The sequence below is a fragment of the Macaca mulatta genome, chromosome 10, assembly GCF_049350105.2.
Source record: "Macaca mulatta isolate MMU2019108-1 chromosome 10, T2T-MMU8v2.0, whole genome shotgun sequence".
In the NCBI taxonomy this organism is placed as follows: domain Eukaryota; kingdom Metazoa; phylum Chordata; class Mammalia; order Primates; family Cercopithecidae; genus Macaca; species Macaca mulatta.
The window spans coordinates 19,047,496-19,059,549 of NC_133415.1; the positions used below are offsets into that span (position 1 = coordinate 19,047,496).

Consider the following 12,054-nt stretch of genomic DNA (forward strand, 5'->3'; position numbering starts at 1 on the left):
AGGGATAGAATAACTGGAAAGGAACTTAAACTGCAAAATAAGGGATAAAGGCAGTATTTCCTCCTTGAAAAGGGTGAAAGTAAATGTTCTTCATTAACTATGGAAGTTACTTTTCTCAAGCTCTTTAATGTGGGAAAGGTCTCCTTTCCCCAGTGAGCTCAGAGAAATGTGTTCTGTGATGCTTCCATATAAAGAAGCTGATGGGTTATTCCAGGATGAAACAAAAGCAGTGGTTAGTAACTTTTTAAAAATATCAGGAGAAATCTGGTGAAAATGTAGATTCTCTCCCCCCCAAAATGAGACACATATGCACACACAAGTCACCCACAGTTTTTTATTAGAATTTCAGGTGGTTCAGGAGTTTCCTACAGCCCATGAACCTCAGGCCAAAAATTCTTGAGCTTAAAGAATCTGAAACGAAAGAAGAGTGTAGAATAACCTTCTGGAACTGTCCATAGCACACAGATTCTGGAGCCAAAGTGTCTGAATTTGACCACTGGCTCCCCCAGTTCTTAGCTGTATGATTTGGGCAACAGTGAACTTCTCTGAGGCTCAGGGTCTTACTCTACTACTGCCCAGGCTAGAGTACAACGGTGCAATCATGGCTTACTGCAGCCTCAATCTCCAGGACCAAGCAATCCTTCCAACTCAGCATCCTGAGTCACTGGTACTATAGGCATGCACCATTATGCCCAGCTAATTTTTAATTAATCTTTTTTTTTTTTTTTTTTTTTTTTTTTTTTTTTTTTTTTTTTTTTGTAGAGACAGGGTCTTAGTGTTTCCCAGGCTGGTTTCAAACTCCTGGGCTCAAGCGATCCTCCCACCTCAACCTCCCAAAGTGCTGGGATTACAGGCATGAGCTACTGCTCCTGGCCTGAAGAAAATGTTATACTTTTCTTCTCACACTGTCCTGTGATAAAACTCTCTAGTCCTCCCGACATAATGAAAATTTCTCATGGTCTTGGACAAGTTCCTTAGCCTCTCTGAGAACCAGAGTTTTCATCTGTAAACCAGGGACAATAATACCCACTTTGTGGGGTTGCCGTTTTCTAGGTTATCTAAGGGCTTGTCTTACTGAATAAATTGTATTTGTGTGGTTAATGTTATTATGTTGTTATTATCTTTGTCATTATCAACAGATACTTTCTTGTTTCCTTCACAGGTGTTCAAGCTGGAATGGAGATAATTGAGCGAATGCTAAAAGAAAAGAACCTCCCAGATTTAAGGGGTTCTGAGTCTCTTGAATTTCTAAAGGTTGATTACGTAAACTACAATTTTTCAAAGTAAGTAAAAGAGAAGAGCATTTTGCCTCTTATAAGAAACTCAAAGGAAACAGTGAAGGAATCCTATGGAAGCCCCGCGATTTCATCAGAATCCAGCCTTCTTATCTTTTTCTGTTCTGCTATCTTTAGCTCTGGTTTCTATTCTCAAGTTTGCCTCATGGCTCAATATGGCCACTGCAGTTCCAGCCATCAAATCATGTTTCAGACAGCTAAAAGGAGGAAGAGACGAGGGCAAAGGGGTTCTTAAAAGCTGAGTCAGTCTTCTTTATTAATGAGTTTTTCTGAAGCTCTACCCTAATAAGATCCTGCCTAACCAACAATAGACAGAGCTTAATTATATGGCCACATTTATTAGCAAGGGAGACTGGAAAACTAGTTTTCCAACCAAACAACTTTGTCATTCCCAATAAAATCAGGGATGTTTAGGGAAGAAAGTGAATTGGAAGTTCAGACAGCAACTGACAATCTCTGCCATAGTCTCCAGCAAAAGCCCCAAAGGCCGTATAAGGAGAGGGTAGCTTTGTCCATCTGGAGCTGAGTCTTAAAGGTCAAGGGAGAGTCGAGCTTTTCTAAGGGGTTCTCTGTGTGACTGTGATTCACAATTTGCCCCAATTGTTAAAGATTTTAACAATCCAGTGATAATTCCCTGCTCTCCGACCCTTTGAAGTGATCATTCCCCTGCTGTCAAAGATAAAACCAAGAGGGTTGTTGGGTTTTTTTTTGAGATGAGATGGAGTCTTGCTCTATCGCCCAGGCTGGAGTGCAGTGGTGCTATCTCGGCTCACTGCAAGCTCCACCCCCGGGTTCATGCCATTCTCCTGCCTCAGCCTCCCGAGTAGCTGGGACTACAGGCACCCGCCACCATGCCCGGCTAATGTTTTTTTGTATTTTTAGTAGAGACAGGGTTTCACCCTGTTAGCCAGGATGGTCTCGATCTCCTGACCTAGTGATCCATTACCCTTGGCCTCCCAAAGTGCTGGGATTACAGGCGTGAGCCAACACACCCAGCCCAAAACCAAGAGGTTTTGACAACAAGGAAGAGAGATGGTGACTTAGGGAAAGTTCCTGGCTAATGCTCTGGTCTGTATAAAGTTAGCCATTCAATAAGTATTTATTGAGCACCTACTACATACCAAGCCTTGTCCTAGGAATAAGGGATATTAGGCTGGGCGCAGTGGCTCACACCTGTAATCCCAACACTTTGGGAGGCCGAGGTGGGAGGATCACTTGAGCTCAGGAGTTTGAGAGCAGCCTGGGCAACATGGCGAAAACCCATCTCTACCAAAAATACAAAAAAATTAGCCGGGCATGATGGCGCACACCTGTAGTCCCAGTGACATGGGAGGCTGAGGTGGAAGGATCACTGGAGCCCCAGAGGTCAAGGTTGCAGTGAGCCATGATTGTGCCACTGCACTCCAGCCTAGACAGAGTGAGACCCTGTCTCAAAAAAAGAGAAAGCAATAGGGGATATTGTAGTGAACAACATACCTGCCCTTAAAGTCCAGTGGGAGAGATGGACATTAAAGATATATTTACAAAACATTCAATTACAATCATAATACCACAGCAGAAAAGTACAGGAAGAATTCTATAGTATCATGTGTAGGTGGAGATGGGGAGAAACAGGTATTTTCATGCATTGCTCAATAGGGTAGATAAACCAATACAACAGTTTTAGGCCTGTGCTGTCTAAACAGTAGCCACTAGCCGCAGGTGGCTATTAAACACTAAATGCAACTAGTACAACTGAGGAAATACATTTTTATTTATTTAATTTTCATTAATTTTAATTATAAAAACTGATGCTCAGTTTGACTACTGAAAAGCTTCTAAGTATGTTTGCAACAATTTTGGAAGATTACTTTTTCAACTGAAAATGTTACCAAATCTAAATACGGGTTGAGTATCCCTTATCCAAAATGTTTGGGACAAGATGTATTTCAGATTGGTAATTGTTTTGAATTTTGGAATATTTGCATTATACTTCCTAACCAGTTCAGCATCCCTAATCCAAAAATCCAAAATGCTCCAAGGGGCATTCCCTTTGAGCATCATGTTAGCTCTTAAAAATTTTGGATTTGGGATGCTAAACATATATAGGTCAGTATCTCTCATAAAAGCCAATGTTTGAATTAAGGTGTATCGTGATTATAAAATACATACCAGATTTTGAAAAATTATTTTTAAAAAAAGAAAATAAAATATCTCATTAGTAGTAATTTTTATATTGGTCACATGTTGATATGACAATGTTTTAGGTATATTAGCTTAAGTAAAAATATTAAGAAAATTAATTTCACCTCTCTTTCCCCTTTCTAAATGTGATTACTACAAGATTTTAAATTACTGTCATGCATTGCTTAACAACAGGAATATGTTCTGATAAATGCCTTATTAAGTGATTTCATTATTGTGCAAATGTTATAGGGTATATCTACACAACCTAGATGGTATAGCTAACTACACACCTAGGCTGTATGAGATAGCCTAATGCTCCTAGGCTACAAACCTGTATAACAAGTGACTGCACTGAATACTGTAAGCAATTGTAATACAATGATAAGTACTTTTATATCTAAACATATCTAGTCATAGAAAAGGGACAGTAAAAATACAGTAATCTTTTTTTTTTTTTTTTTTTTTTTGAGGCGGAGTCTCGCTCTGTCGCCCAGGCTGGAGTGCAGTGGCGCGATCTCAGCTCACTGCAAGCTCCGCCTCCCGGGTTCCCGCCATTCTCCTGCCTCAGCCTCCCGAGTAGCTGGGACTACAGGCGCCGCCACCACGCCCGGCTAATTTTTTTGTATTTTTAGTGGAGACGGGGTTTCATTGTGTTAGCCAGGATGGTCTCAATCTCCTGACCTCGTGATCCGCCCGCCTCGGCCTCCCAAAGTGCTGGGATTACAGGCTTGAGCCACCGCGCCCGGCCAGTAATCTTATATATATATATGTGCGTGTGTGTATTTATGTGTATATATGTGTGTGTGTGCCTATCAATCTATCTATCCATCCATCTATATGCTCTTTGACCCAGCAATTCCACTTCTCAGCATCCTCCTTAGAGAAGTACATGTACACGGCCGGGCGCGGTGCCTCATGCCTGTAATTCCAGCACTTTTGGAGGCCAAGGTCAGCAGATCACAAGGTCAGGAGATTGAGACCATCCTGGCTAACACGGTGAAACCCCATCTCTACTAAAAGTACAAAAATATTAGCCAGGCGTGGTGGCGGGTGCCTGTAGTCCCAGCTACTCAGGAGACTGAGGCAGGAGAATGGCATGAACCCGGGAGGCGGAGCTTGCAGTGAGCCAAGATCATGCCACTGCACTCCAGCCTGGGCGACAGAGGGAGACTCCTTCTCGAAAAAAAAAAAAAAAGAGAGAGAGAGAGAAGTACATATACACAAGCAGAGTATGTATGAGGATGTTCACTGTGACATTGTGTATAATACAGAAGTGCTAGAAAGAACCTAGATGTCCACTAACATAGGAATGATTTTTTTTGAAGTGGGACATCCATCCACAGTTTGAAATACTCTGCAGCAGTTATAAAGAATTGGTTAGACATGCATGTATCAAAATTAAAATATTTCCAAGATATAGTAAATGAATCTCCCACAGTGGGACTCAGGATGTGTGACAGAGACTAGGTAGGAAAGGATGCATAGAACAGGAAATATTATGAGTAAATAATTGTTTCTTATCAGTTATCACATTTATGTTTTAAATTTTTCCTAATCTTTGTTCACAACAGTACCTTTCTTGGGTGCAATAATTCACAGATGAACTCATTTTGTCTCCCCCACCTACCTGTCAGTAGCACTTCTTCTGAGTGATTGACTGAATGTGGTTAAGTGTCTTGCCCAAGTTTTTACAGCTGGTGCTAAACTTGGCTCCAAGTCAAGCACCCTTTGCGCAATCTGTGAAGTGGCATAGCCTCACGGTGAAGCATACAGTCTGAAGTCAGACTGAGGAGGGTTCCAGGTCTGGTTCTGCCACTTATATACGACTTCAGCCACTTTTCTTTTTTTTTTTTTTTTTGAGACGGAGTCTCGCTCTGTCGCCCAGCCCAGGCTGGAGTGCAGTGGCGCGATCTCGGCTCACTGCAAGCTCCGCCTCCCGGGTTCACGCCATTCTCCTGCCTCAGCCTCCCGAGTAGCTGGGACTACAGGCGCCCACAACCGCGCCCGGCTAATTTTTTGTAATTTTTATAGAGACGGGGTTTCACCGTGGTCTCGATCTCCTGACCTTGTGATCCGCCCGCCTCGGCCTCCCAAAGTGCTGGGATTACAGGCGTGAGCCACCGCGCCCGGCCCACTTTTCTTATCTTCTTATCTCTGAAATGGGGATTGCAAAAACAGCAACCGCCTCACAGGATTACTGTGAGAGTTAAAATGAGCTAATGCATGTAATGCACTTACCACAATGCCTGGCAGGTAGCAATCACTCAATAGATGTTCATAATAATTTTTTTTTTTTTGAGACAAAGTCTCACACTGTCACTCGGGCTGGTGTGCAGTGGGGAGATCTCGGCTCGCCACAGCCTCCGCCTCCTGGGTTCAAGCGATTCTCCTGCGTCAGCCTCCCGAGTAGCTGGGACTACAGGCACGCACCACCACACCCAGCTAATTTTTATATTTTTAGTAGAGATGGGGTTTCCCTATGTTGGCCAGGCTGGTCTCGAACTCCTGACCTCGTGATCTGCCCACTTCCCAAAGTGCTGAGATTACAGGCGTGACCCACCGCGCCCAGCCGTTCATAATAATTTCTTATAATGCATGTGGCCATCTACCTTTGCAGATTACATGCAACTCACTGCCTCCTAGTTACCCTTTTGACAGCCCAGAGAATCCTAGGGGAAGTCAACTCTCTAAGTTTCTCCACTAACAAAGATATTGTCCACATAGAGGACCTTTGGAAATAGGAGGAAGGCACATTTCTGATTGTCCCAATGACAGGTGGGGAGGGACACTACTACTGGCATATGCACCAAATGTCCTGTAATGTGTATGACAGTCCTCTACAAAAATTGCTGTGCCAAGGGCTGGACGCGGTGGCTCACACCTATAATCCCAGCACTTTGGGAGGTCGAGGTGGGCAGATCACTAGGTCAGGAGCTCAAGACCATCCTGGCTAACACGGTGAAAGCGCATCTCTCTAAAAATACAAAAAATTAGCCAGGTGCGGTGGCATGTGCTTATAGTTCCAGCTATTCGAGAGGCTGAGGCAGGAGAATCCCTTGAACCCAGGAACTGGAGATTGCAGTGAGCTGAGATCATGCCACTGCACTCCAGCCTGGGCAACAGAGCGAGACTCTATCTCAAAAAAAAAAAAAAAGAAAGAAAAGAAAAGAAAAAGAAAAAAAATAGCTGTGCCATGCAAAATATGAATATCACCCCTTTTGTGAAACACTGGAACTGCTGAAGGAAAATAATGATGGCAATGTTGTGCCTTCTTTTTGTCTTTAAATAAACTAAACAAGTATATTGTTTGATTATTTACAAATATATTTCTAGGCCAGGTGAGGTGTCTCATGCCTGTAATCCCAACACTTTGGGAGGCTGAGATAGGAGGCTTGCTGGAGGCCAGGAGTTCAAGACCAGCCTGGGCAACATAATGAGATCCTGCCTCTACAAAAAAAAATAAAAAATATTAGCCAAGTGTGATGGCACATGCCTGTAGACCCGGCTATTTGGAAGGCTGAGGCAGGAGGATTACCTGAGCCCAGCAGTTCGAGGTTGCAGTGAGTTATGATCACACCACTGCACTCCAACCTGGGTGACAAATGAGACCCTGTCTCTAAAAAAAAAAGAGAGAGAGAGAGGAAAAATTACATATATATATATTTCTAAACTTGCTCATTTCCCTCATCAACTGAATTCAAGGGACTTCCTGGTAAGAGTTTGAGGAGAATTAGGAGGCAGTTCCCAGAGACAGCCCTGAAGACGGGAGGTTCTTTTCTCTGTAGGAATTCACAATGGCCTCAATGGTAAGAGTTCTGCAACTGTGTTCCCAAGTTTGCTTGATTGAAGAGAGAAGCTGGAAGAGTTGCCCTAACTTCTGTTTCTGGTTTTACAGTATAAAAATCAGGGCCTTTTCATTTCCAAATACCTCATTGGCTTTTGTGCCTGGGGTGGGAATCAAAGCGCTAACCAACCACGGCACTGCCAACATCAGCACAGACTGGGAGTTCGAGTCTCCACTTTTGTGAGTATTCCACTGAAATGTCTGCAGCTGTTCTGGGGGAACGTGAGCAAAAATGGAAAATGTAGAAATTCACCAATGTTTTTGGCAGTAGACTTATTTCCCTCACTATTAACAATCTTTCTCAAAAGAATTTTTTTTTTCCCAGGTGAGGCTTAAATTAGGAAATCCCTGCTAGGGGATCGGGGTGAAAAACATTCTTCCCTTAAAGGTAGAGCATATGATCAAATGTCATTTAAGATTCTCTAAGAACTAGAAGTCCCTGACTATCAGAGAAACAGATGCATGCTCAACCTTTTAGATCACCCACAAATCACTGTATGATCTTGAGCCAGCCATTCAACACACTTCCCCATCCGCAAGAGTAACTGATGGGAAGTGGAGCCTTTCTCCCTCACACAGAGGTTGAAGGTTAGTAGTCAGCGTAAGCCCAAGCCCAAGTGGAAGGGCCTTTGCACCCTCGTATAGAAGGAAGAAATCAGATTCAAAGTACTTTTACAGGCCAGTTACAATGTGTAAATCACTGTTCTGGGCGTAATGTTTAGGTCTGCCTTGATTGGTGCCACAGGAAAACACATTCTTTCATCCACTAAGTCAGTCAACAACCATTTATTGAGTGCCTACTATGCATTTACCCCCATCTCAAGAACTCCAGTCTTGTAGATTGTAGAGAAATGACACGTTCCCCACAGCAACATAGATTCATGTATTCATTTATTTATTCAATGACTCGTCAACCATATATTGAGTACTTACTCTGTCAGGCCACATGCTAAGTCTTGGGGACACAGAAATGAGTAACACACAATGCACTCCCTCAAGGAGTTCACAGACTACATCTAAGCCTCCCTTTCTCATCTATGTCCCTCCTGAATAAAGTGTTGCCAGTCTTACCCTTGCTTTTCTCTCCCTAAACAAACATTGTATATGAAGGGTGCTCAATGCAAGCTCAATCACTGTCAGGGCCAGAGCACTCAGGGTGAAATCATTAGAATATCCCCATAGCTGTTAGCTTTCACATATTCAGTACTTCGACTGTTCTGTGAATATTCAATCAGCACTCTGCTCCTACCTGTTGTAGGTGCAAGGAAGTCAGAGGTGAACATGACAAAGTCACTGCAGTCCAGGAGCTACCCAGTCTCTGGATGATCAGAGAAACAAGGTCCATCTCTGTGCCTGACTCAGGCTTGGATAACCTTGCACTTTTTCTCTAAACAGCCAAGACACAGGAGGAGCTGATTTGTTTCTCTCCGGAGTCTACTTTACTGGTATCATCATCCTAACCCGAAATGACTTTGGTCATCCTACACTGAAGCTCCAAGATTGCTACGCCCAAGTGAGCCATGCCCATGTCTCATTTTCCGGAGAACTCAGGTGAGTGAGAGCCCTCGGTTGGGCAGTGGCTAATCAGAGGCTGGATACTCAGGCATCGCCTAGGGAAGGTTTATAAATGGCTGATTATGGTCTCTGAGTAACTTCTTTTTTGTTTGTTTTCATTTTTTCCTCAGTGTTCTGTATAACTCCTTTGCTGAGCCCATGGAGAAACCCATTTTAAAGAACTTAAATGAAATGGTGAGTCTTTAGAGGTTAGACAGCCACAGTAAAATGCCATTAGTAGCAGTTCTACCATCCTTTAATTAATTAATTTTTTTTTTTTTTTGAGACAGAGTCTCGCTTTGTTGCCCAGGCTGGAGTGCAGTGGCGCGATCTCGGCTCACTGCAAGCTCCGCCTCCCAGGTTCACGCCATTCTCCTGCCTCAGCCTCCTGACTAGCTGGGACTACAGGCGCCCGCCACCTCGCCTGGCTAATTTTTTTGTATTTTTAGTAGAGATGGGGTTTCACCATGTTAGCCAGGATGGTCTCGACCTCCTAACCTCGTGATCCGCCCGCCTCGGCCTCCCAAAGTGCTGGGATTACAGGCGTGAGCCACCACACCCAGCCAATCCTTTAATTCTTAATCAAGAAAACTTTATTGAGCACCTACTCTGTGCTAGGTACTACCCAAGGCACTTTCACACACATTAAATATCCTTTGCAGCTTAATAACAGTTTCTCAAATCCCTACTATGTGCCAAATATTGTGGTAGGTGCTTGGGATGCAGAGATAAAGAAAACAACAGCACATCTCTCAAATTTCTTACCACAGGGTGGGCAAACAACCAACAAGAATTTACTTATTATGTGCCTATTATTGCATGCCCAGGTACCATGGACTAGGGTCTGTTGGGAATAGGAAAGAGGGATATACTTGTCTATTCAAAAACGCAAACTCGGGCTTGTGAAACAATAACTAACTGAGTACTTGAACTTAGTACACAGTTACATGATCATTAGATTGAACAGGACAGCTTCAGAGAAATGGAAAATTGTAAAGAAATAGGGCCTGGAAGTGTCCCGGGAGATAATTTTTAGAGGATACAAAACTTGAACTAGATCTTAACATATAGGCAGGATTTGTATATGTAAGGAATGAAGGATAAGAAAAGGCATTTCCAGGAAATACAATAGGAATGAGTTAAGAAAATACAATAAATCAAGATCCCTTCCAAAGCTGTAAGTATTCCAGTCTCAGAAGTCAGTGTCTGAAGAAGGGAAAGATGGAATTGGCTATGCACTCTCTTTCCAATACTGACCACACCTTCCCTGAACCCTTTATCTGTATTTTGGGGGAGATAAGGACAGGGATGACAAGGACTAGAAAAGAAGGAAGACTCTTCTGGAAAAGAAGGGACAAAGACAGTGTGTGGCCACCTCCATCTCTCTAGTGCTCAGCTCAGTGCTTGACAGACACTAGGTACTTAATGAAAGTCAGTAAGGAAATCAACACTCAGAAGCATCAAGCAGCTCATCCCAGGAGGTGGCACAGCTGTCCAGGACTCTGAAGCCTTGTGGTCCTTCTCCATCATTCCCTGACAGATGCTGAGTGCCAATGAATGTGCACATTAGAGAGTCCCTGGCAAAGTGCACTGTCATTCTCAAGGACCCCAAACTTGATCATTCCTCTGTTTGAAACAAGGCATGGTCCTTTGGCCTCTGACAGGAGGCCAGTGAAGAATGAGTTATGCCACAGAAGCCAATAATTAAGTTTGCCTGAAATTGATACATGGCTTAAAGATAATAGATGCTTCTGTGATTCTCTCTGTGCCACTGGAAGATAGAAAAGAATGCTGAGACCACAACTGTCTAGCTGTGTAAAACCAGAGTTCAAATCCTGGCTATGCAACACCTGGCAACTCACTTAACCTCTCTAAGCTTTGGTTTTCCCATCTGTAATTAGGGGACAGTCATGCCCCCGTCTCAAGGCTGTAGTAAAGGTAAAATGGAGTTAAACCAACAACAGCTGACACTTACTCAATGCTTACTATGAGCTGGACAATTTTACATGGATTACTTCCATTTCTACTCACAGCAACGTGATGAGGTGGATACAATTATCATCCCTGTGCAAATGTTGCAGGATGTGTAAACTGAGGTCAAAGAGTACAAGTAACTTGCCAAGGGATTCAACCTTCGGCCCCAGGCACCCAAGCCTGTGCTGCAACTGCTATGCCAAGCACATCAATGAGCACACAAGAGGCACACCAGTGCTGATACCTCTGCCTCTTCCTAAAAATATTAATCTGACTCAAGACTAATTTTCAAATTCCAAAAAGATGGCAACAAAATAGATCTCTAAGTAGATCTCTGATATAATGTGCTCTCCAGCTAGCCCAGGGGGAAGGTAAAAGCTCCAGCTCTAACCATTCCAGGTAGGGCAGGCAGCTGCTCCTAGAGGAAATGGCAAGCTGGCGGCACCCCCGGCAGTCAGGAAAGACACAGAAGCCCCAGCAGCAGGTTCCTCGGATGTAACAGCACGGACTGGGACGCATGCCCTGTCATATCACAGAAAGAAAAGCCAAGGGCTCACTCACTCTTTACAGGGCTGATTGGATGTAGTCCCCGTTGCTACAAAGTTCAGCTGGCATTCAGTGACATACCACCCATATCTACATAAAGCGAGGCCCATAGACATCAACAAATTTAAGAGAAAGTCTCGATGACCAAAGGGATAATGACTGCTAACCAGAAGGCCTTTGTTTGCAGGGTCTAGGCCTATCAATAAGGGTTTGCAATACAACATGATAACTTGCTTTTTTTCTTTTTATTCCTTTGTGGCCAGCTCTGTCCCATTATTGCAAGTGAAGTCAAAGCGCTAAATGCCAACCTCAGCACACTGGAGGGTGAGTCTTAGAACTGTGTTTTCCAGATGGTTGTCTTTCCACCTTCAAAAGCTGGTACCGTCTGGGTTTGCTTTTCAAGGCTGTATAGCTCGAGCTCTCCATCCTGCTTCACATTCTGCAAATTAGAGCCCCAGGAAGGTGCATGGGAGGGCGTGCCTTGCGTATAGAGCATGCACACTTTGGCTAATAACTAACTTCACTGCTGCAAGAGGGGCGGCTTCAGGGAGATGAGATGTAGGTTCAGGAATTAAACCCTCACAAGCACTAACCCAAGCAGTGGCATTACATCCCTTCTCTTCAGAGAGATTAACACTAATCTTGACCAGGTTATTCTGGGGTTCTCAGCCTGCA

The 12,054-nt window shown here is 43.6% G+C and overlaps 1 protein-coding gene across 3 annotated transcripts in view; it reads left to right on the forward strand.

Moving 5' to 3' along the window:
* The window catches only part of BPIFC (BPI fold containing family C), a 61,439-nt gene that overhangs the window by 17,597 nt on the left and 31,788 nt on the right, over positions 1-12,054 (forward strand). For all 3 annotated transcript variants that reach the window (XM_001112428.4, XM_077949874.1, XM_077949873.1), the window contains exons 5-9: positions 1,163-1,283; positions 7,357-7,485; positions 8,701-8,856; positions 8,991-9,054; positions 11,643-11,703. In XM_001112428.4, coding sequence (XP_001112428.1) covers positions 1,163-1,283; positions 7,357-7,485; positions 8,701-8,856; positions 8,991-9,054; positions 11,643-11,703 — 531 coding nt within the window. The remainder of the gene's footprint in view (positions 1-1,162; positions 1,284-7,356; positions 7,486-8,700; positions 8,857-8,990; positions 9,055-11,642; positions 11,704-12,054) is intronic.